The sequence below is a fragment of the Pyrgilauda ruficollis genome, unplaced genomic scaffold (genome assembly GCF_017590135.1).
Source record: "Pyrgilauda ruficollis isolate IOZ18807 unplaced genomic scaffold, ASM1759013v1 scaffold122, whole genome shotgun sequence".
NCBI classification, from domain to species: Eukaryota; Metazoa; Chordata; class Aves; order Passeriformes; family Passeridae; genus Pyrgilauda; species Pyrgilauda ruficollis.
In genome coordinates, this window is record NW_024510544.1 from 827,665 (window position 1) to 852,172 (window position 24,508).

At 59.6% G+C, this 24,508-nt stretch overlaps 3 protein-coding genes across 3 annotated transcripts; 2 read left to right on the forward strand and 1 right to left on the reverse strand.

Moving 5' to 3' along the window:
* Positions 1-13: 13 nt before the first annotated feature.
* On the forward strand, positions 14-4,356 carry DCTN5 (dynactin subunit 5; the record flags this gene model as incomplete). Its single annotated transcript, XM_041490302.1, has 6 exons — positions 14-163; positions 410-528; positions 950-1,061; positions 1,696-1,798; positions 2,030-2,121; positions 4,026-4,356. Coding segments are annotated over 6 exons (597 nt in total), but the record flags the coding sequence as incomplete, so codon positions are not given.
* A 675-nt stretch (positions 4,357-5,031) lies between these two features.
* On the forward strand, positions 5,032-12,416 carry PLK1 (polo like kinase 1). The gene is made up of 10 exons (XM_041490325.1): positions 5,032-6,272; positions 6,400-6,568; positions 6,646-6,790; positions 7,153-7,246; positions 7,754-7,973; positions 8,487-8,645; positions 8,727-8,804; positions 9,280-9,434; positions 9,867-10,049; positions 10,389-12,416. Exons 1-10 carry the CDS (start codon positions 5,889-5,891, stop codon positions 10,593-10,595), a joined length of 1,794 nt encoding a protein of 597 aa, XP_041346259.1. The 5' UTR covers positions 5,032-5,888; the 3' UTR covers positions 10,596-12,416.
* A 92-nt stretch (positions 12,417-12,508) lies between these two features.
* Positions 12,509-17,865, reverse strand: ERN2 (endoplasmic reticulum to nucleus signaling 2). The gene is made up of 14 exons (XM_041490328.1): positions 17,815-17,865; positions 17,638-17,716; positions 16,868-16,989; positions 16,545-16,721; positions 16,206-16,455; positions 15,876-15,966; positions 15,195-15,384; positions 14,925-15,024; positions 14,555-14,754; positions 13,746-13,893; positions 13,510-13,637; positions 13,171-13,294; positions 12,849-12,916; positions 12,509-12,771 (listed from the first exon to the last, which is right to left on the reverse strand). Exons 3-14 carry the CDS (start codon positions 16,952-16,954, stop codon positions 12,580-12,582), a joined length of 1,755 nt encoding a protein of 584 aa, XP_041346262.1. The 5' UTR covers positions 16,955-16,989; positions 17,638-17,716; positions 17,815-17,865; the 3' UTR covers positions 12,509-12,579.
* Between the last annotated feature and the right edge of the window lie 6,643 nt (positions 17,866-24,508).

The window sequence follows — 24,508 nt, forward strand, 5'->3', positions numbered from 1 at the left end:
GGCACGGGGCTCGGGGGGCCGCGGGGCCCAGCCGGGCTCGCCGGGGGGCGGCGGGGCCCGGCACACCCGCCGTGACCGCCCGTTCTCCCCGCAGGCCTCCGGCAACAAGGTGAGCCGGCAGTCCGTGCTGTGCGGCAGCCAGAACATCGTCCTCAACGGCAAGGTGAGCAGCACCGCCCTGTTCTGTGCCTCCGCCTGGCTCTGTAGTGCTCACTGGCACGACCAGGAGCGCAGCTGGCGGCTCCAACCTCCTGCACTTTTGCTTTGTTGTCACTTCTCTTTTGACTGAAAGACTCGTCCCTAAAGCAAGGGAATCTTGCTGGAGCGGCCAGGCCTCGGCGTGAGTTAGTGTACTAAGTGTCACGGCAGGCGGCAGAGGGAGCGGGTTTACCTGTGTGTCCTTCTGCAGACCATCGTCATGAACGACTGCATCATCCGCGGGGACCTGGCCAACGTGCGGGTGGGACGGCACTGCGTGGTGAAGAGCCGCAGCGTCATCAGGCCACCCTTCAAGAAGTTCAGCAAAGGGTAGGAGGCCCCTTCCTTTAGGGACATACCTGGAAAATCTGTCAGCTTGACCGAGTCTTGTGTTCAGAGAACTCTGTTCCTTTTGCAGCAGCTTGCAGAGATACGTCTCTCAAACCTGCTTTTTCCTCAGATGCTGAGCTGTGCCTTGAGGGTTGGTGTTCCAACCCTCTGTTGGATGGAAAGGATAGATTAGAATAGCAAAGTGAAGAGCATGTTTCAGTTTCTGTGTGTTTATTCACAGAATCTTCCTTCTCATTTGGGCCATCCTTTAAAGAGGAGGAGCCCAAAAACTGTTCTGTCTCCCTTAGCACCAGATCCACCTCTGTTAATCCATCTGGGGACAGGAGACTCCACAGGGTGGTTCTGGGTCTGGCGGTGTCAGTTTGTTTGTTGGACACATACAGATGCTCTCCTGTTGCAGGGTGGCTTTCTTCCCTCTGCACATTGGTGACCATGTCTTCATAGAAGAGGACTGTGTTGTCAACGCGGCCCAGATCGGCTCCTATGTGCACATAGGCAAGAACTGTGTCATTGTGAGTGCCATTTCTGTATTTTCTCTGCACTCCTGGGTGCTTGTGAACTCCTTGTGACAGCGGCTGAGAGGTGTCTGCACCAGCTGGCTGGAGCAGGCTCACTGTCTCTGTGCTGTTCCTTCCTGCTCCTCGTCCTTCTCTGCAGGAAGCTGAGCTTTCAGGTTGACTTTTCTGAGGACAGTGTGTTCAGCTGCTGCTGGCTGCAAAATCCATCCCAAGTGCTGTCCCTGTGGCTAGTGGGATTGTCTGGGGAAGGCAGCCTGGCCACAGAGTGCAAGTGGAATTGTGTTTCTGTGTAAATAAGACCAAATAGTCAAGGCTACTCTGTGCTGAGGTGGAGAAGGCCTTGCTGGTACTGCTTGACTCAGGTTTTTTGTGCCAGTTTGAGCATTGACGTGTTAATGTCCAGTTGTACCTGTGCTAGCTGAAAGCAGGCAGACATTTTTCCTCAAAAAGAAAAGTTAATTCTGTTGGGAGGAGCATTCAGTCAGGGTAAAGATTTATTCCTGTGATCTCTTATAAAGGATATGTTTTGAGCAATTAGTCTTGAAATTTAGGTAACATATCAGTAATAATAAGAAAACCTCATGTTTATAGTGTTGTGAGTATAAACTTGTCCTGTTCTCTGTTTTAGGGACGTAGATGTGTTTTGAAAGACTGCTGCAAAATCTTAGACAACACAGTACTCCCTCCCGAAACCGTAGTTCCACCTTTCACTGTCTTCTCGGGCTGCCCAGGTATGCTTCCTCTACCTTCCCTTGCACAAAACTGCAGATAACATAGATATTCTTATTTTAAATGGGATTTCTGTAACAAAGGTGCCCATTAGCATTTAGTGCCTAAAAATAAAGGTGTTGGTTACTTGCTGCACTGAAAAGTAACAGTTTAACTTGTGAAACTGCCTGTTCTGGTGCATGGTGCACAGGTGGTACACGATGACTGATGCCGTGCTGCTGTTCTTCTTCCAGGACTCTTCTCTGGGGAGCTCCCGGAATGCACCCAGGAACTCATGATTGACGTCACCAAGAGCTATTACCAGAAGTTCTTGCCACTCACTCAGGTCTAGTAGCCCATTTGCCGTGTCTCAGGCACACAGGAGCGTTCTGGGGGTGGGCAGGGGGCTGCTGTCCAGTGAGGCCAGAGCCCTGAGCACCTCTGCGTGTGCCTCAGCTGGCCTGGCCGAGCAGTCCCTGCTGAAAGCTGCTGTGTGCTGTTCAGACTCTGTGTGCTCGTCCCGTGTACTCCATTCCACGTTGTCTGAGTTGTGCCACTGAATGTTCTGGAGCTGGAAAGCTGAACGCCTGCTTGGGGCAGCAGCTGGGGAGCGAGGCAGGGCTGACACTGTCTGCTCAGTTCTGTCCTAACACAAAGCTAGGCTTAGGTTTGCTAGGCGCAGTCTCCATCCCAGCAGGGCTGTTCTGGCTGTGCTCTGGGCACTTAGCAGGGTTCATTAGACCCAGCCTTTCCTTTGGCACAATACTTGCTGCCCATGGGCCTGCATGTGAGGTGCCTGGCCTCTTCCTTTTCTCCCTGGGATTCTCTCCCGGGGTACATCATCCTGCTGTTGGCTTTAGGAGTTTTGGCTGACACTGACACTGTCTTTCTGTGCCTGACAGGATGTTCCTTAGCTTTTACCTCCTGAAGCAGACTGAACTCAGTCCTGTGCTCTCACCCCTCAGGGCTAGTGTTCTTGGGGTCAGTGTCACTTCCTGAACATCACAGACCTTAAAGAGCCAAAGGCCTTTGAAAAGAGGATTGCCATGTCACTCACAGAATTCAGTGCAGCAGAAAGTGGGTAATTAAAAGTGAGAGACTGCTGCAAATGTTCCCATTTATTACCCAGTGTCTGCGTTTGCAGAAAGCTCTTCTGTGCTTTTCTGCATTATGAAACTTAAGAATGACACTCAGACTTCTTAGAAAGAGTGAAGATTTCATTTTGGACAGGTAGTAGAGCATGAATAGTTCTTGCTGAGAGCAGCTCTGAAAGTTGGAGGCATCTGATGCGTGTGTACCTGAGTACAGACAAGTGGCTGCACACCAGTCTGCCTGCTCTGGTTGTGCTCTGTTAAAGCTTAGCATAGTCCAGCTCTAGGGTTTAAACTGGTGCTCCTGTGTGTTTAGTGTAGCAGCTGGGGCCTGGACACGTATGAGGTGTGTGGCTGTGGATGAGCAGCCCCGGAGCCTCAGCTGATCTGTGTAGCAAATGCTGATTCACCTTAGTAGCAAATAGCCCTGTGAGTACTAACATGTGTAGTAGCTGCTGTGCATCCCATGTAAAACCACTGACTGGTTTGTATTTTTACTGTACATAAATTAAAGCCTCTTCAGTTGTTCAAGTGACTCGTGACTCTTCAAATCAAACTAGACTGAGGTTCCTGTTGTGCTTGGGCATGAGCCACGGTCCCTTGTTGTGTGACTGCTACAGGCTGTTCTGGCTGTCCTGTGCATTACAACATGTAGTGCAGCGTGAAACGGCTGCTTGCTCCCTCTGAGGGGCCCGAGAGGCCTCCTCTGTCACAGACAGGTTTGGGGCTTCTTGTGAGATTTCCTGCAAGTCAGGAGTTCAGAGCATTGCTTTGCTCCAGGGTGTCTCTGGCAGTGTCTGCCAGGAGTGGGGTGTCTGTGCTGTGTTGCTGTGTTGTCACCTCAAAGTTTCGACACCACATCATGTGTTTCACTGGGATCGCTTGATCAGCAGCCACAGCAGCAGGGAGAGGAGTGGGAGAAGGGATATGAGTTTGGGAGCGGGATGGCAGAGGAGTGGGAGAGGGCATATGAGTTTGGGAGTGGGATGGCAGCTGCAAAAGTCTGAGTGATGAGTTTCCACCGCTACCTGAGAGCAGAGCTGTAGTGCATGAGGGGATGTGACACTGCAATAACATGTTTCTTGGCCTGCTCTTCCTTCTAGCTGTCTGAGCTGACTCTTCTGCCTTAATTAAAACCTCTTTTGTTGTCTTTGTTAAGGTGGCCTCTGGCAGGGCCTAAAACCAAGCCACCACTGAGGATCCCTAACACCCAGCATTGTTAACATTCCTTACACTGGCCACTTTCTCCTCCTGCCTCTGAAGCGTCCCTCTGACCTGGGCTCAGCTCTCCGCCTCTGCCAGTTCTGGGAAGATGGAGTGTCAGTGTCCCAGCTCTGCAGGCTGCCTTCCATCCAGCATGGTGCAGTAACATGACACAGGAGGCTGTGTCTGTAGCCCAAGGAGCTGCAGGAGTGGGGAAGCATGTCCTACAGGGAGGGGAATGTCTTCTGTCAGGAATCTGTACAAACACTGAGCACTTCTAACCCCAAGTTGCTGTGTGGCTTCATTGATCCCTGTGTGCTTTGCTCGGCGTTGCTGACCGGGACGGGCAGGGTGTGCTGCTGGATTTGAGGAGGTTCAGGGTCCCTGGGAGCACACCCTCCCTGCCTGTGCTGCTGGTGGCTCGGGGTGAGGAGTGAGGGGCCTGCCAGGGCTGTGTGGGGAGGTCTCTCAGGCACCAGGCCAGTGGGGACGTGCCTGCGGTGTGGGCAGCAGAATGCCCCGGGACGATCCAGCTCTGTGGTGGGAATGGCACTTGAGCTGTGGCTCTGGTGACCTGCAGGGCTCCTGGCCCTGTCCATGCACTGGGCTCTCCAGGACACCCTGGCACGGATGGCCCATGCCTGTGGGTGAGGCTCGGCCAGAGGCATCGGCTCAACCCACCTGGCAAATGCACGGTGTACGCTGGCCACTAACATCTGTGCTGTGCTAGCCAGCGCTGAAAGAAACAGCTTCTGCTGATGGGGAAAGGAGGCAAAGCACGTTAATGCCCTCAGCGCATGGCGCCGAGCGTGCCTGGGAGCAGCGAGCCTGGGCTGAGGCGCTGCTGCTGTGTGCTCGTGGGTCACTTGTCACTGGTGCTGGAGTTCAGGCGTGGGCGCATCCCACGGTCACTTCTCCTGGCAAGGGGGGCCCAGGAGCCAGCGCCGGGAGTGCTGCAGACCCTGGCGTGGGGGGCCCTGCGGTGAGGGGCACAGGGGCACTGAGGTCAGGGACAGCCCCTCGGAACTGCCACACTGTCACCCGACGGGCAGCAGCGTGGGGGTGTCTGTGTTATAAAAACCGGCCCAAGGCCGGTTCCTGCCTACCGCTGGGAACCGGCAGGACACGGAAGGCCCGGGAGCGGGCGGTGCCGCCGCAGTGCCTCTCCCGGGAAGATCCACGCCGGCTGCAAATCCCAGGGGAATGTCCTTGGCGGAGCGCCTCGTGCCCGCGCTCGGGGGTCCTGCGGGGCCGCGCTCGGGCAGCGGGAGCGCGCCTCGCGTGTGTGTGTGGGGGCCGGCGGGAGCGCGCGCGGCTGCAGCCAACGGCCGCCGGCGCACGCGCACACCGCGGGCGCCGTGGGGGCGTGTCCAAGCGCTCCCGGCCCCGCCCCCGCGGGGTGCGTGCCTGTCTCGGCTCCCATGGTGCCCCGCGCGCCGCGTGGATTTTAAATCGTGCGGCCAATGGGGAGCGGCCGCGCGCGGTAACGGCCCCGGCGCCGCCTTTGAATCGCGGCCGGACCGAGCGAGAGAGAGAGCGGCCGAGCTCAGCCCGGGCCGCCGCCGCACCGGCACAGCGACCCGCCGGCACAGGGACTCGGCACCCCCAGCTCCACCGGTACCGAGACCCCCCGCTGCACCGGCACCAGGACCCGCCGGTACAGGGACTCGGCACCCCCAGCTCCATCGGTACCGAGACCCCCAGCTACACCGGTGCAGGCACCGGCACCCACTGCTGCACCGGGAGCCGCCGCTCGCCCGGCAGCCGCTGTTTGGGTGCAGGGAGCCGGGGCCCGGCGGTGCCCGAGCGCGGACACAGCATGAGCGCGCCGGGCGGGAAGGCGGCGCGGCCGGCGGCGCTGGCGGAGCCGGCCCGGGCGGCGGCGGCGGCGGCAGCAGCGGCGGGCAAGGAGGTGCCGAAGGTGCTCGTGGACCCGCGCACCCGGCGCAGCTTCGTGCGCGGGCGGTTCCTGGGCAAGGGCGGCTTCGCGCGGTGCTACGAGCTGGCCGAGGCCGAGAGCCGCGAGGTGTTCGCGGGCAAGGTGGTGCCCAAGTCGCTGCTGGTGAAGCCGCACCAGAAGGAGAAGATGTCCATGGAGATCGCCATCCACCGCAGCCTCTCCCACCGCCACGTCGTCGGCTTCCAGGGCTTCTTCGAGGACGACGACTTTGTCTACGTCGTGCTGGAGCTGTGCCGCCGCAGGGTGAGGGGCCGGGGGGCGGGTGTCGGTGTCCCCGGGTACGGACTGTCCCCTTCCCCGCGTCCTGCCCTACTGAGCTCGTCCTTGTCCCGCAACCCCCTCCCCGGTTCTGACCGACCGTCCCCCACAGTCGCTGCTGGAGCTGCACAAGCGGCGGAAGGCGCTGAGCGAGCCCGAGGTGCGGTACTACCTGCGGCAGACCATCCTGGGCTGCCAGTACCTGCACAGCCACCGCGTCATCCACCGCGACCTCAAGCTGGGCAACCTCTTCCTCAGCGACGACATGGAGGTGAAGATCGGTAAGTGGCAGGGACCCCAGCCCAGGGACCAGCCGACCAGGGCATCTTGGTCACATCCCGTCTCCCTGTCCCTCCAGGTGACTTTGGCCTGGCCACCAAGGTAGAGTACGATGGGGAGCGCAAGAAGACCCTGTGTGGGACACCCAACTACATCGCCCCAGAGGTGCTGGGCAAGAAGGGGCACAGCTTCGAGGTGGACATCTGGTCCATAGGCTGCATCATGTGAGTCAAACTGCCTTTCAGAGGCCGTGGGCATGGGGAATCCTTGTGGTTCTGGTCTCCTTGGCCCCTCTGAGCTTCAGTGTGATCTAGAGCTCCAGGTCACTGTCCCCACAGTGTTGAGTCCTGCTGCCAGGCAGCTCCCGACCTTCCCCAACTGAAACTTTCCCTGCAGGGTGCTAGATTCCAGTTTCCCTTTCTAGGGAAAGGATCCAGGCACAATACACATAGCTGTCAGTGTGTCCAATGCTAAGTGTGTTCCCTCTGCCAGGAAAGCCCCTGGCTGTGCTTAGGACATGGTCATTCCTATGCACAATCTGAGTCTCTTTTGCCAAACTGACACCCTTTTGTCTGGGAATGCCCAGGTACACTCTTCTGGTGGGGAAACCGCCGTTTGAGACTTCTTGTCTAAAGGATACGTACATCCGGATCAAGAAGAATGAGTACACCATTCCCAAGGTATGCTGCTTCCTGTGGAGCTTCTGTTTGGCTCACAGTGAGCTTGGTGAGCCTTCTGCTGCAGCCTCTGTGTCTGGCACTCCGTGGGCTCTCCCATAGCAGGGCAGGGGCTCTCAGTGCTGGGGGGCTGGTTCAGGCTGGGGTGGTGTGAGCCTTGTGGGGAGCCAGCAGCTCCCTGCCCCCTAGTCCAGCAAAAATCTGAGCTGGGCTGTTGGTGTGTGGGGGTGAATGGACATGGGCAAGTCCATGAGGCCTGGGCCACGTCCCCAGCTCACCCCACTGCTGATGAGTTGGTGTTGCTCAAGTCATTTGACCTCAGGCTTTGGGTGCTGTTAGGAGCCCGTTCTCTGGGCTACCCAATTCTGCTTCCCCAGCCTTGTGTCCTGCTTGCCTGATGCAGCACTGGGGCTCTGCTCCAGGTGGAGCTTCCCTGGGCTGCAAACCCTGTTCATTTGTCACTAGCACACGTTGTCCCCTGACCGTCTCTAAACTCTGCCTGTCCCTCAGCACATCAACCCTGTGGCCGCAAACCTCATCCAGAAGATGCTGAGGTCGGACCCTGCCACGCGCCCGACCATCGACGAGCTGCTGAATGACGAGTTCTTCACCTCGGGCTACCTCCCCAGCCGCCTGCCCACCAGCTGCCTCACCATCGCGCCCCGCTTCTCCCTGGCTCCCAGCAGCATGGAGCTCGGCGGGCGCAAGCCGCTGACCGCGCTCAATAAAGGTACCCGTGGGTGCCCAGGTGGGGCTGGGCAGGGCCGAGCCCACCAGGGGCTGCAGGGCCAGGCAGAGCCCACCCGGGCTGCAGCAGCATCCACATCCTTCAGTGAGCCTCCCTCTCATCTTCTCCTGATCCTTAGGGAAGCTCAGAGCATTTGTGGGTGAGGGGGCTCTCCCTGCTCTGCCCAGGTGAAGCACTGCGTTTGCTTCAGCTCTGTAAGGGGCTCAAGCTGACACATGGAAGTTCCACCAGAATGTGAGGAAGACCTTCTCTCCTGTGCAGTGCCTAAGCACTGAACAGATTGCCTAGAGAGGGTGTGTGGAGTCTCCCTCACTGGAGATGTTCCAGAATCCTCTGGACACATCCTGTGCCCTGTGCTCTGGAATTACCCTGCTCCCGTCCAACATGAGCCGTTCTGTGTGTCAGGTGTTGCCTGTACCTGGGGTAGGGTGTAAGTCTGGTGCCTTTGGAAACCTCGCCCTGGCAACGCCTCACACTGTTCTCTGTCTGGCCCAGGACTGGACAGCCCTGCCCAGGAGCCCTTGCCGGACAAGGAGGAAGCGGCGGGGCTGCGGGAGATGGGAGATGCTGTCAGTTGCCACCTGGCTGACATGTTGCAGCAGCTGACTGCAGTCAACGCAGCCAAGCCCTCCGAGAGAGTAGCAGTGAGGCAAGGTGAGCCTGGGGCAGCCCACGGGCTCGTGGGGTGCACAGCCTGTGGGAAATGTCTCCTAACAAGCTGCTTTCTTCCTGCAGAAGAAGCTGAGGACCCAGCCTGCATTCCCATCTTCTGGGTTAGCAAATGGGTGGACTACTCGGATAAATACGGACTCGGTAAATGCTATGGGTGGCAATGCTTCAGGCTTTCCTGGTGCCTGAGGGGGCTGGGAGAAGCCTGGGTTGGGGCATTTCCTAGGCCTGGGGTTTTTAATCACCATATTCCAGTGTGTGTGTCCAAGACCACTGCCAGGAATCTTACCAAATACCCCCGGAATCCAGAGCAGTGGTCACTCACCATCATCCTGGCCACTTTAACGTGGACAATAGTGTCTGTGCATGAGGTGACCCAGCTCTCCCCAGCCTGCACAGAGATCCACGGTGGCAGCAGAGGCTGTTTTTGAAGCAGCTGATGCAATAAAGGAGATGACAAATCCAGAGGTGGAAAAGTGCCAGCCAGACCTTCCCAAAGAGGAGACCTGGCAGGGCCTTGTGGGGGGGGCTGTTAGGGAGCCCCTGGGTGATAAACCATCTGCCTTGGTACTTGGCAGTCCCCTGAGATTGGAGGTCTCATGGGGTCCCTTCTGGGCAGGTTACCAGCTCTGTGACAACAGCGTTGGGGTTCTCTTCAATGACTCTACTCGGCTCATCATGTACAACGATGGGGACAACCTGCAGTACATTGAGCAGAACAACACCGAGTCCTACTTCACTGTGAGGTCCTACCCCTCTGCCCTCAACAAGAAGGTCAGTCCTGGGGACAGGAGCCCTGGCTGGGGGGTGGTGAAACTCCTGCCACCCTTAGGCTTTGATGGCAGGATGGGTTCCAGGGAGAAACATTTATTGGAGGCCACTGGCACTTTGCAGGCTTCCTCCAGCTGGTGACATGGGGGCCCAAGGACAGACACTAGCAGCTCTAACTGCTATCTGAGGCTCATTTATGAGCAGTTGCACAGAAATTTTAAGCGCTCACATCACTTGGATGTACCCAAGTGTTCAGCAAAGCGAGTCTGTTGTGTCATGGTCAGAGTTAAATTTGAGGATTTCCACAAGTTTTTGCTGTGACACCTCAAGCTCTGAAAGATGTAAGGAGGGTCTGGGACTGTGATGGCAGTCCCTGTGCTCTGCCCCCCGTGCCTGGGGTCACCCTCAGCCCCTCAGAGCCCATCCCTTGTGCAGATAACACTACTGAAGTACTTCCGGAATTACATGAGCGAGCACTTGCTGAAGGCGGGGGCGAACATCACGCCACGGGAAGGGGACGAGCTGGCCCGACTGCCCTACCTGTGCACCTGGTTCCGGACCCGCAGTGCCATCATCCTGCACCTCAGCAACGGCACTGTGCAGATCAACTTCTTCCAGGTGAGGCTCTTTGCAGGGCAGTGGCTCCGGCTGCATGTGGTGCTGCTTGGACAGTGGCAGGAGGGGATGAGCTGAACCAAGGCTTTGCCCAGGGAGCCAGGCACTGGGAGCTGTCTGTGCTGGTACCTAAAGCCCCCAGACTCTCCTCACTCACGAGGGGCTATGCTCTGGAGCAGCATGCTGGCTGCTGCAGCCAGCTGTTGCCCTTTGCTGCGCTCTGAAGGAATTCTACAGAGGGACCTTGTCACACGCTCCGGGTGCTGCCGAGATGGCTCATCCGGAGGAAATGCTGCCCCAAGGAGCACAGTGCTCAGTGAGCGTGTGTTCTCTTCCCCGCAGGACCACACCAAGGTCATCCTGTGCCCTCTCATGGCTGCTGTCACATACATAGATGAGAAACGGGACTTCCGCACGTACAAGCTGAGCCTGATCGAGGAGCACGGCTGCTGCCGGGAGCTGGCCAGCCGCCTGCGCTACGCCCGCACCATGGTGGAGAAGCTCCTCAGCTCCAAGTCTGGCTCGGGCCGGGCGAAATCTTCCTCTTAGACCTTGTTCTTGCTGGACTCAACATCTGTGCCAAATTGCGCAGCTGTGGAGGGAGAGGTCTGGCAGCTTCCCTCCCGTGGCCCAGCTGGGTTCCCATTCCTGGGTATGGGCTCGTTGCCACAAGGAAGCCCCTGCTGCTGTGGGAATGGTGTTGTTTACTGACTGGTGCCCAAAGGTTTCTTGCTTCCTGCTCATAAAAAAGTGTATTTTTTAATTCCCTACCTAGTCTGTTTTTCTAATTTCCCAAAGCCAAAAGCCCAGCTCCAAACCAGTCCTCTCATTTGAGGTGCCTGGGCCTGCTCTTGAGAGAGCAGAGCTGGCACGTGAGGTGTCCGTACATGGCTGTGCCCGTGCTCTGGGCTTCGTTTCCTCTGGTAGAAGCTCAGGTAAGGTATTGAACAAACCCAGGGTGAGATTTGAGCAATCGGCCTTTTAATACTGAAACTCCATGAAACCTCAACTTTTGTATATTGCATAACTTGAATAAAGATTGTTTGACACAGCATCCAGGCTGTTTCACTTCCCTTTGCCTTACTGAGAGAGGAGGCAGCAGCTCTCTGGCTTCCCCTCTGAATGAGGCATCCTCTTACCCTTACTGACAGCCCTGGGCTGGGCTTGCCTCTTCCTTGGTTCCATGACGAATGATTGCTAAAGAATCAGCACAAGCCAGAGGTGCCCTCAGGCCAGTTTGTTTTTAAGCAGGACCAGCTTTTTTGTTTTTATTTTTAAATTTTTATAACATTTTGTATAAATATATTCTGAAAATAAACTTGGTACAAACCCTGTTACCTGTGTAACAAAATCCCACACCCCAGCACACACAGGAATCAGACTATACAAAATTATTGCTGTTCCACAGAGGAGCTTTGTTGTGGGGCTCTCTGTGCCCATGGGCTCAGTTGGTGTTGGAGGCTGGCTAGCAGGGAACACGTGCCCATGGGGATGCCATGAACCAAAGCACTCATGGGACACCCGCCCTGGGCAGCAGGAGAGGCTGGGGGAGCTGCAGGCATTGGCCTGTCTTTGAGGGAAGGATCCCAGGGGCAACTGTTCCATACTGCAGTGCCACCAGGCCTGGCACAGGTACAGGCTGCTGGGGACCCTAAGGGAGAACCCCCTGTTCTGAGCCCAGCTGAGATCCACACCTTCATGGCGGGGCTGTGCCCTCACAGCCCGGGTCCCAGCCCCAGGGTGGCTGCTCAGCCTGGCCTGGGGAGCACAGCCCCGCTGGGGCTGAGGGGCAGCTCCAGTGTCAGGACTGGGGGCCTGGTGTGCTCAAGGAGCTGTGTCCCCTGGCACAGGAGAGAACCCACGGCACAAAGCGGGACAAAGCTTCCAGTCCCTGGGGGATGTCCCCTGGGGCCGACGGCAGCCTGAGGGCATCGCTGTGCCAGGGCCCCGCTGTGAAAACACAACGTGTTTTCCTCTTTCTTCTCCAATCACTTCGTCCACCTGAGATGTCTTTGTTTTCTGACCCAAATGCCTTCACACCTGAGTCTGACTGTGATACCTCTGTTGCCTCGTGCCCTCGCTTGGCCCGGCAGCAGGACACCGAGAGAGGGCCCGGGCGGGGAGCAGTGGCCACAGCCCTCAGCCATGACCTCCAGCAGGCACCATCGCCGCTCAGCCATGACCTGCGGCCCTCAGCCATGACCCGTGGCCCTTGGGCACCGTCGCCCCTCAGCCATGACCCACGGCCCTTGGGCACAACCCATGGCCCTCAGCCATGACCCACGGCCCTCAGGCGCCGTCACCCCTCAGCCATGACCTGCGTCCCTCAGCCATGACCTGAAGCCCTCAGTCATGACCTGCGGCCCTCAGGCGCTGTCGCCCCTCAGCCATGACCCATGGCCCTCAGCCATGACCCGCGGCCCTCAGGCGCCGTCACCCCTCAGCCATGACCCACGGCCCTCAGGCACCGTCGCCCCTCAGCCATGACCCGCGGCCCTCGGCCATGACCTGCGTCCCTCAGCCATGAAGGCCCTCAGGCGCCGTCGCCCCTCAGGCCCTGGCAGTAGTAGGAGTGGAAGATGCGCTCGTGGGCACAGACCCGCATGGCTCCGTGCGTGTGCAGCAGCAGCCGCGGGAAGCGGGAGGTGAAGTACTGCATGAAGCCCTCGGGGACGGAGCCCAGGGCCAGCCGCACATCGGCCGGCAGCTCGTGGTAGTGGTGCTTCTGCAGGAGAGAGGGTGAGGTGAGAGAGGACGGGGACAGTGGAGGTGGCAGGGCCAAGGGCAGCTGGGTGCCCGTACCTTGTTCCTCATGGCCCGCAGCAGGTCACGCACTGACCCCCCCTTGTAGGTGCGGAACTTCCTCAGGTCTGGGGGCAACAGGAGAGACACAGATTGAGGGGGGACACAGCGGGGCTGGGGGCTGCCACATGCCCCATAGTGCCAGCCCCAGCCCTGCTGCACTGTGGCCTCCCAAGGAAGGGCTGCCACCTTCACCTGCCCTGCTTTTTGGCTCCTGGGCACAAGCAGGTGCCTGCTGGCCAGTAAAAGCACCAGCCCCTGGAGCCCCAGTCCCTACCTGCTTCACTGGACCCCATGATGAGCCTGGCCCCTCCATGCTCACCCATCTGCAGCGGGAGGGAGATGTGCATCCTCCAGTTGGTCCTCACCACCGCCCGTCCCCCCGATTCCAGGGCTGAGACGATGGGCCCCTCGGCTGGCTCCTTCTCCACACGGTCACTGACATCCTATGTGCCCAAGAGGTGGGTATGGCACTGCCCTTGCTCTGCACGAGGTGGGACAGAGACCCAGAGACCCCTCCACCCCTCCTAAGAGTAGCTCACAATAAGCATGTTGACCTAAACACTGCCCAAACCCTGCATGTTGACCTAAACAAAGCCATTCCCAGCATGTTTTTCAGTGTATACCTGTGTTCACTGCCAGTGGGACAGCAGAGGCTCACCTGGAAGAACTGCAGCTGCTTCTCCTGACTCCAGAAAAAGGGATGCACAAGGACCACGGGGGCCGAGGGCCGGCGCTGGGGCTCGGAGCTGATCATCGCCACAATCAGCTCCCTCGCAACGAGTTTGTCTGGGGGGTGAAGCAAAACAGCAGAGAGCTCGCCCCTGCTCCAGGAGCAGGAACTGCCCTCAGCCCAGAGCCTCCCCACAGTGCTGTGCCACTGGGGAAGGGTCTCACCGTGAGCCTCCTCCTGCAGGCAGCTCAGCTGGTAGGAGCCTGCCAGGATGTTGGCCTGGCGCCGCAGGCTGTCCCCAAAGGGGTGCTGTCCCCCCGACACCACGTAGTAGAAGATGCACCCGGCTGAGAAGATGTCCACAGCACTGGTCTGCAAAACACAGGGGGCACGTGGGACCCTCAGGCAAAGGCGAGGAAACCTTTACCTCCCACTTTTCTGTCCTTTCATGTGGACAATTGGTCAGTGGCTGCAGAGCTGCTGGAAAATGCATCACATGGGACTCCTGCTCTGCTACCTGCGTCAGGGAGCCCCATCACGCCAGGTCCCCAAGAGAGAAGGGGTTTCCAGAGGCACACCAGAATTCAGGACTCCACAGCCCAACAGACATGGAGGGACTGCTGGTGTCCCACCAGCAGGCAAATGGACACCAGCATGAGCCCCAGCACAGCCCAGGATCAGTGCAGCAGCTGCTCCCAGTGGGAATGAGATCCCCAATTCTGAAGAGAGGAGAAGCGTGACCTTGGCAGCATCCCTCAGCCTCTCCAACCCCCCCACCCTGAATTTCTGAGGACTAATGGAGCCTAATGAGACACCTGTGCTGAACACAGCTGGGCACAGTCCTGCAAGGGCAGGGGACGGGGACAGCCCTGGCAAGGAGCACAGCGCCTGTGTCTGGGCTGGCTCTGGCTCATGGAGCTCTCATCTTAATTGTGCACCCCAGCAGTGTGACCTGAGGCCAGTGCCAGCATGGGGACACTGCCACAATGGGCCCAAGGAGCACCCAGGGCAGGGGAGGCCACGGCTCACTGACAGGGTTCTCCTTCGGGGCCTCCTGCAGCACCTCGGGCGCGATCCAGCCCTCAGTGCCGGGGATCCCGGAGCGGAGGCTGAAGCTCTGTCGTCCCCCCTGAAGCTTCTTGCAAAGGCCAAAGTCAGAGATGACGGCACGGATCTGCCCGTGGCGGTTCGGGACAGAGATGAGGATGTTACAGGGCTTCAGGTCACGGTGCACTGCAAGTGACAGGGTGTGGCGTCACCTGGCAGGGCTGGAGCAAACAGGGCTCTGCCACAGCCCCATGTGCTGCTGACCCCCAGAGCTACTGCCCAAACCCCAGCAGACACTGCCCAAACCCTGCAGCATCCGCCGAGGAGAGGGTGGAGAGGGGACTGCTGGTCCTCACCGATGCTGAGGGAGTGCAGGTGGGCCAGCCCGGACATGGTCTGACGCAGCACGGACACCGGGTCCAGCCCACGGCGCTCAAAGCTGGGGCTCTCCACGTACTGGAACCACACAGGAGGAGAGGAACTAAGCCTGATTTACTGGCTGGAGAGACACCCCACCCCAGCGTGATGGGGGGTGACGGAGAGGAGCCCCTGCAGAGGCTGTCTGTGCCCAAGATGGTGTTGGCAGGGCTCCCAGGGCCGCAGCAGCAGCCCTGTGGCCGGCTCACCAGCTGCAGCGTGGCGGAGCACAGCTCGATGGCGATGTAGTGGAACTGCCGGTCCCTCTCCGTGCAGAAGTAGCGGACGACGTGGGGGTGCTCGTCCGACTCCCGGAGCAGCTGCACCTCGCGGTCCAGCAGGTGGACACACTCGGGCAGGAGACGCTTCACGGCCACCCTGCGGCCCTCGAAGTGCCCCCTGTGCAGAGAGCCCCCGGAGTGTCCGTGTGCAGCAGGGCCCAGCCACGCTCACGCACAGGCTCCCCAGCACAGGTCACTCTGCTGCACCCCAAAGCCTCGTCACATCACCGACAGGAAGAGATCTGCCCAGTGTAAGCTGAGAAATGGAGGGTCTCAATTTTGTAGGAAAATGACATCCCTCACTTTTTCTGTGTTCAGTGCTGGAAAAGGGGCTCAGCCAGAGCCTAGGAAGCGTGCAAGGGGCCAGAGCAGGTACAGGCAGGCAGGGAGGGGCTGCAAGGGGGACCTGCCCTGTGCACCCAGTGCCTGGTCAACAAGGGCCACGAGCCCAGCTCCAGGATGGGTGGGATGAGACCAGAAGAAGATGAAGGGAGTGAGTTCTCAAAAGTCCCTGAACCAGTGGCCACCACCCTGAGCTGCCTTGTCGCTATCCCTGTGCCTCGCAGGGAGAAAGGGAGCAGAGTGGGGCAGGCACCCAGTGTCACCCACCTGAAGACAAAGGTTCCTCCAGCTCCATGGCCCAGCACATCCTTGGGGTTAAAAGAAACTTTCCCAACTACAACCAGGTCTGGTTCTGCATCTGCAATGGAGAGAAGACAGCCACCTTCCAGCCTCCAAGCATTAGTTCTGTATAGAGGACAGAACCATTTCATTTGGCCATTTCTTGGGCCCTACTACTCTTATGTAGCCTACGCTTATCCAGCAGCAGATCTGGCACCTTTTCCCATCCCAGCTGGGCTGCAGCCCTCTCCTCTGAGGGCATCCCTGCACCTGCTCTGGGTGCTGGCATTTCTGGACAGAAATTCCCCCTGCACCCACCTTCCTCAGCCCCTGGGACAGCTGGCTCTGGGCTGACTGTCCCGTTAGCTGAGTCCTTCAGGGAGGCAGAGGGGCTGGAGCTCTGTGAGAGCTCTGAGGCCCTGCCCTGGCTCAGCTCCAGCTCCCTGGGCTCCTCAGGGACGCCCTCCCTGGAGACTCGGCCGGAGCGCAGCATCTCCTGCTGCTGCTGCAGGAGCTGTATCTGCTCCTCCAGCTGCTGCTGCTGGGCCACATGCTGCCGCTGCAGTTTCTGGAACAAAAACATGGGAATACTCAGAGCCTGGAGCCACGCTGGGGCGTCGGCTCCGCTCTCCCTCTCCCCCCACCACCAGCACTCACTGTGAGCAGCAGGACCAGGATTCCCCCGCCCAGCAGAGCCGTGCCAACGCCAGCCATCACCAGGTCCCAGGTGCCAGACTCGGGGTACACCTCCACCTGCTCCCCCGGCGTGGGGTCTGGCTGGAGCTGCTGCTCGCTGCGGACAGCTGGCTCCTCCGGGCTGCTCGGGGCCAGGAACTGCAACACACACCCAGGGCTGGGTGAGGCACAGCCCTCAGGGCACTTGGGTTTGGGACTTCCTTCCTGTCCTGTCCCGTGCTGGGGACCCACTGCACCCCAAGCAGCACAGACCCTTCAGTGAGCCAGCAGCCTTCACCACTCACATCGTCAAACACGGTCCTGGTGGGAGGAGCCCTGGGGATGATGGTTTCCGTGGTTTTCCTCAGGTTCTCTGGGAAGGCTCGCAGCATCGTGGTGTGGACCAAAGGAGGCAGCTCATGGTGCCCTGTGGCAGGAGGGGAACAGAGACAACCCTCAGTTCACATCTTGGTTTCAGCATCCATCCCTTGCCAGCAGCCCTGGCTCTCCTGGAGTAGGGGGGTTGCTTCTCATGGGTAAATGTGAGCCCTGCTTCAAAGGGTCCCTGCCCACCCCTGCACGGGGTGTCTGGCAGTCACTCTTGGGGAGGGGACAAGGAGGGACTGAAAAGAGTCCCAAGAAGGAAGGGACAAGGAGGAGCTGAAAGGAATCCCAAACCAGCACCACCACAGCCCGAGGTGACACAGCCTTAATCCCATTCACCCCACTGGGCAGAGCAGGTTGGCCTACTGCCCCTAAAGCACAGCAGCAGCTCGGGGTGCTCCCCTCCAGGCACCACCTGGGAGCCAGGACATGGGTGAGTCTGTGCCTACCACGGCTCCGCACCTATGAGGAGCCACTGGTTGGGAGGTGAGGCAATGCTGCCCTGCGGGTACTTGACGTCCGTGCTGGGCATGATCTCGCACTCCCCGGACTCCCTCATGGTCACGTCGTCCGTGGTGGGGCCGTCGATCCTGGCCAGCGTGATGCCCTGGGGCTGGGGACGTGGCAGCTCGTGGGGCACCAGGCGGCTGGACGTGCCGTGGTGGCTCCAGCGGGGCAGGGGGACACTCACCACCAGAGCCACGCTGCCGTGCACCAGGGAGGTCACGGCGTAGAAACTGGTCGTGTGCTTTCCCACGTAGAGCGCCGGCCTGCAGGGCAAGGACAAGCATCACCTTCCATCCCTCACGGATGGCTAAGCACAGAGAACATGAATGCCACTGACTGCCACCGCTCAGGAACCACGTACAGCAGCTGGGTCTTGGTGGCAGCGAAGTCCTTGACGGACTGGTAGCTCCACTTGAGGACATGGATGTCCTGTGACTGGAAGGTCAGATAGCGCAGGGTCTCCATGGCCAGGTTGAGGTGGGGGAGGCGGCGCAGGCTGTCCTGGTGCCACAGGTAGATGCCAACCACAGGTGAGCCGTAGTTCTGTGCCCACAGGACCTCCCCGCTCTCCTTGTCCAGGGTCACCACCAGCCCGTCCCCGCTTGAGGCCAAGTGTGCCATTTCTGGAGAGAGCAAGAGGGATGAGGGCTGTGTCTCCTCTGGTCACCCCCAGTCCTGCCACTGGCCATGGGCTGCTGCCTGTTCTCCCCAGCACTGGGCACAGCTGGGACCTGCTGGCCCTGGCACTGTCACCCCAGGCCTCTGCACAGCCAGAGTCCTGCTGTGAGTGGGCACTGGGGAGCTGGGTGCCATGACTGCCACGGCTCCCTTGGCTGCTGCAGTTCACTCACTGTAGTGGTAGGACTCCTCGCAGAGCGGGGCAGAGTACTCGGAGAAGGTGGCATTCCAGCGCAGCTCCCGTGACTTGGTGTCATACATGGTGATGACGTACTCTGGGGACAGGAGCAGGGCACTAGGTCACCTCCAGTGCCCCCCTCCTGTCACCAGGTGGTCGGTGGGGGCACTTACGGGTCCGTCCGATGTAGAGCAAGGGGCTGGACGGGCACAGACCATCCCAGGCCTCTGTTGAGAGGGTGGTCTGCTTCTCCCCTGACTTGGGGTCCACAATGAACCAGGTGTCCTGCTTCTTCCCTGAGAAGGAAAATACCTTCTTTGCAAGCCCCTGCAGCCCCCTGTCCCCAGGAGCTCCCGCTGAGCCCCTGCCGTGGCCCTGCAGGGCTCCCGGAGCCCCGGGCAGCGCCGTCCCGCGCCCCGTACCGGTGTAGAGCACTCCGTCCGAGCTGCGGCACGGCGAGGACTGCACCAGCTCCGGGATGGTGAACGGCAGCTTCTGCAACACAGGTGCAGGGCAGAGTCACCTCTGCAGCCCAGGGCACCCCAGGGGCTCAGAGGATGCCCACAGCCCCACAGCCCTACTGACCATCAAACCTTCTTTGTTCTTTCCTCCCAGGATATACAGGCTGCCGTCATTGGGGTCTGGAAGGAATGCTGGCCTGGGAAGCACAAGAGGAGGATAAAACATGAGCTACCCCCTGCCCTGGGCACCTCCAAGGACACAGAGCAGCTACACTGCAGAATCCCCTTTAGCAGTTTGCTCTGGGCTGAGTCCCTGCAGGACCTGACCTTTCCTGGACACCTGCAGCACTGGATTTGGCAGGAGATAAATCCCACTCTGGTCAGTCCTGGGACTTCCCACAGCCACCCAGTGCCCACCCACCAGGCTGGTGAATGCCCTGCCTGTCTCAAGGAGCTCTTGCTGCCCTGCCTGCCCCTCAGCTTTCAGGGGGATTTCCCTCTATTTCTCTCCATGCTGGTGTGTGTAGTTGAGCTGAGAGCTCCTCGGCTGTGCAGCAGGTGCCAGCTCCTCCTCATCACCACGTGCCACGTGCCAGCACCAGGTCAGGGTAAGGTGATGCCACAGCATGGGCTGGGCATTTCATTTCTCTGTGGTGCCCCTTTCCTGCTGTTGCTCCATCAGTTATCAGGAAGCCTCCTGCACTGCCCAGTGGGGGTGACACTCACTCTGCCACATAGACCGGCACCTGCAGAATGGGATCTGAAACAGAGAGTGAGAGGCCACATCAGCAGTGCTCCTGTGAGTGGGACAGCACAACACCACTGTTTACCCAGCGTGGCACTGTCACCCAGCCCAGCCACGCAGCCTGTTTGCCTTTCAGAGCCAAAAGAGACACCAATGGCAGATACTCATCCGTGCTCAGCTGTGCCTGGGGCTGGGGCTGGCAGCGCACCCCTGGAGGCACTGGCAGCCCGGAGCCCATCCAGCAAGAGCCAGGCCAGGAGAGCATTCCCAAACCCCAAACATGCTCCAGGAGCTAGGCTATAAGCAAATACCCCCCAGTCACTACTCACCATCCTTCAGGGTCCACTTGATGTCCCCTGTGCTCTTGCTGACGGCATGGAGGTTCCCATCCAGCGTGGAGACGAAGAGCAGCGTTTCTGGGACAGTCACAGCACCACCTTTGAGGCTCTAGGACAGACACACCGTCCTCAAGAGATCAGTCAGACTTGAGAACAATCCCCCAGCCTGGCTCCTCTGTGCAGCTCAGCTCCTGGGGTAGCTGCACCCTCAGTGACCAGCACCACCCGCAGCTATGGCCCCTGGCTCCCATCCCACCAGAGCCATCCTGGGGCTGGAGCAGCCTTCCCTCTCCCTTCTCTCCCTGGAACAAGTTTTCCCACAGGTGGGATGAATTGCAGTGTGGCTGTTCCCAGTCACAACCCTAGATGCCTTTCTAAAGGTGACAAGAGCAGCCCGACTGTCGGCTCCTTCCAGAAACAAACAAGTCTGGTGACTTTTCATGCCAGAGAAGTGATGATTGCTTGCTCAGGCCTTCAGAGCTGCAGGTTTCAGCTACCTGACATTGAGGAAGTAATTGCAAATTCACCTGGGAAGAGGAGCTGCTGCTTCCACGTATGGCGTCTGCATAGCGAGTGCCAGCTCAGCCAGTGCCACACATGCCAGCCTCACCCTGTCAGCAAACAGGGATGGGCAAACAGCACGGGACCCACATGGCTCTGGCACTCCCTGATGCCAGGGATTTGGCAGCAGTGCCTGAGCCCCTGGCTGGCTAAGATTAGCGTGAGAGGCACAAGGACACCCCTGGAGCCCAGCCCCTCAGTAGTCCCCTCGCTGCTCTGGGAGCCTGAGCTGGCAGAGCCTGTCCCAGGGGCCTGTCCTGGCTGTGGAGCAGGGACCAGCCAGCAGCCTGTGCCCAGCCAGGACCTGCATGCGAGTCTGAGACCATTTGCAGAGCAGAACCTGGCAGTACTAGAGTGGCTGTGGCACGGCAGGGCCAGGAAATTCCTTCAGCTGCAACAAAGCACAGAAACACACACCATCTCCCTCACAATGCACCTCTATCTCTACGCCTCCAGCCCAGTTCTTTTATTTGCACTTCTTTTTGCTTAATTTTCAGGTGAGGTCAGAGTGAGTTTCCCCGCCCTGGCTTTGCCCAGAGGCCATGGCAGGGGCCTGCTCCCCACCAGGGCTCCTCCAGCCCCTATGGCCTTGCAGGTGGCATTGCTGCCGGCTGGGGACACGCCAGGCTGGCAGACATGGGCTTCTTGCAGTGTGCTCTTCCCACCTGCCCGGGGGAAACTGAGACTGCTGGGCCCCCCCAGCTGTCAGGGCTCTCTGCATCCTTCCCCCCGAAGCGCTGGGGTTTTTCCATCCCTTCTGCAAGTGTTTTGGTGCCAGGGCACTCGGGCAAAGGCCAGGCTGCCTGGCTGTTCCCCATAAACCACCATGGGCAGAACTGGGAGCGCTGGATGCCTGGGAGCTGCCACCCTCCCCCTGGTCCCAGCCCCAGCCACAAGTGTGGCTGTTCCCACGGGCTGTGCTTTCCCGAGGTTCCACCACAGCACTCTGGGCTCTGCAGTGATGCCACTGGGGCCAAGCTCAGCCGTGGGCTTGGGGCACACTCGTTTCCCCAGGGATGGATAGAGAGGGACGGCCAAGTACAGACAGAAACTCGGTGCCAGCATCCCCTGCTTCCTCCACTGAAGCAGCTCCAGCCGTGTAACCCAAAGCCACGCTGGCACGCTGCCTATCCACTTGAACCGCCACCAGCTGCAGGAGCTGCATCCGGCTCCGAAGGCGCCACCCTGACAGGCAGCAGCTCCGCGGGCAGGACCGGGCGGGAGGGGGCCGAGGGCACCCGGGGAAGGGGACACCGCTGCCGGCCACAGCCAGGGCCGGGGGTGAGGATGGAGAACAAGCTCCGCTCCGGGTGACAGCCCGGCGCTCCATCGCACAGCGACCAACGCCCCCCAGGCACGGCCGCGGGCCCCCCGGCAGCATCCCGGCCCCGCGGGCACCACGGCCCCTCACCCGCACCGCGAACACCTCGCGGGTGCCCCGGCCGAGGGCCGAGCCCCGCTCCCCGGTGTCACCCGCGGGACGCTCCCGCCCGCGCTGCCGCACCTGCCCCGAGCGCGGGGCGCCCCTGTCACACCCCGGGCGCCAAGTGCGGTGTGCTCCCGCAGGACACGCGGGGCACAGCGAGCACCGGCTCACACCGGGAGCCACGCGGGCACCGCGCTGTCCCCTCCGGGCGCTGTCCCCTCCGGGCGCGGTCCCCTCCGGGCGCGGTCCCCTCCCGGCGCTGTCCCCTCCGGGCGCTGACCCCTCCGGGCGCCGCTCCCCCCCGGTTCCCGACCGTCTGCACCGCGGGAGGAGCCGCCCCCGCGGGCAGCGCACGCCCCCGCATCGCCCCGCCGCGGGACCGGCCCCAGCCCGGCCGCGGGCACCGCGCCGAGGACAGTTCCTCTCGCCGGTAACGCGGGGCGAGGCCCTCCCGGTAACGCGGCGGAGGAGCCGGCTCCTGCCGCCCCCCGTGTGCCGGGAGCCCTGCCCGGGGGCTGCGCTGGGAGCCCGCCTGACGGAGTGCGGGACCGAGCGGCAGGGCACACCGGGACCGCACCGCCAGCGGGAGCCTGCCCGCGGGCACACGCTGGAGAGCCCCGCGAGCTGCGGCTGCTGGCCTGGGATGGGTTCGGCTGGGGACAGGAGGCGTCTGAAGGCGGAGGCGAGGCCGAGCAGGCCGGTTCGGCACGGCAGTCCCGAGGGTGCTGAGCCCAGCGCTGGGGCTGCTCCGAGCACAGCCGGGCTGTTCAGGGGGAGTGGGACTGACACCGCAGCCAGCCAGCCCAGCAGGACCAGTCTCGGTGCAAGGGCAGATTAAAGCCCGGCTCGGGGCAGGGAGGTGGAGACCATCCCGTAACTCACAGCCCGTGCGTGTGCAGCGGCACAGGGCAGCAGAACCCAAATCCTCACCGCGGGACATGGGCACTCGTGGCTTTGACATGTCAGCAGGTGTAGGGTCCCCTGAACTTTGACCCGTGTCCATCTTCCTGCAAAGAAACTCACTACAAACCCTTTGCTCACAGTTGTTCGTGCAGCAGGAAGCAGCTCAGTACATACAGAATATTGAAACACTCAAACACAGAAATACTTAATTATCAAACTTTAATTCATAAGACTAATCTTACAGAATAAAACACCAGGATAACCAGTCAAGGTTACACTTAAAAAAATCCAGCAGTGCAAATCTAAGACTAAATATTTGTCATCTCCCTCCCCCCAAAATAGGCAATAGATTATTTAAAAATACCATAATACATGGTACTCACATATTCCATTTAAAATAAATCTGCAGTGGACACAAATATCTAAGTTGGTTTTTTAAAATACAAAACCAAAGAATTAATCGCTTTGAGTATGGATAAGACAGAGTGAACTTCCATGAGCTACCAAGGCGAGTCCTTGGCTAGAAGGTAGAATGGCCACGTTTCATACAAGCCTTGCTAGGGCTCTCCTGTCCCCGCTCCCCTCCGGTGACAAGGACATTAACAAAACCAGAACAGCTGGAGAGAGGCTGCTGGACAGAACTGAGGGTGCAAACGGCTCCACTGGAAACACCAAGTAACAAAGGAAGAAAAGTAAAGGAAGGGGAGGCTGGAAACAAGCCCTGCAAGGACGGAGCAGGGGGAGCTGTGCCAGGCAGCGGCGGGGTCAGGACGGGGCTGTGGGCAGGGGTGCAGAGCAGACCCCGCCGCGGCACCTGGGCACGGCAGCAGCAGGGAATTGTTTCTCTTTGGCCCTTAGAGCACGGAGCAGTGGGCACCAGCCAGCAGGTGCAAGCTGGGCAGGGCGTGCGTGGCACCAGCACAGTGTGGTGGTGGTGATGGTTTATTTCCTTTGAATCCAGATCGCTCTCTTCCATCACCAGAACACCCTGACTGTAGTTACACATTCCTCATCAACATCATTAATGGAAATTAATAATTTACTTTAAACTCGGTATGAAACCGTGTGAGTAACACAAGCTCTTCATGCAAGACAGCCTCTGTTCAAACCCCAACCAGGCTGAGCAACAACACCACTTCATTCCCAAGGAAGCAGTGATCCTGGGACTGCTCACACTTGGGATGCACACAGAGGAAAGAACACTGAACTTGGGACAAGTAGAGGAGGAGAAACCTGCAGTGCTGGGCACAGAGAAGGGGAAGGGATGGCACACAGGTGAGCTGTGATACTCGGTGTCGTGGAACAAGGTAGGGAGGGAGCTGGGGGACCAGCAGGAGGAATCCCAGGATGGCAGCAAGGAGGGGACACTGCCTGGGCTCTGGGAACAGCAAACGCCAGCTGTGTCCTGCAGGGACCTGCATTTGCCTCACCAATACTTTAACCTGCAATTAGCAAGCCCAGAAAACACTCAGTGCAACCTCATACGGAGTGGCACCCCAGGGTGCTCCCGGGAATCACACCTACACACAGCAGGAAGCTGCTGAGAGCACCCTGTTAAATTGTGATTTAACAGAAATACACATCTGTGCAGCTGGCACTGGTAGCAGAATCATCTTTATCAGCAACTCCGAGTGTACTCACCCTTTACTCACACACAGTCTCACTGAGGACCGCTGGTTATGCTGAGTCTCCCTTGGGATGGTCACAGCGACCAGAGAGCAAAATCCAAAGCCAAGAGAGAGGCAGGCAATGGCTGAGAGGCAAC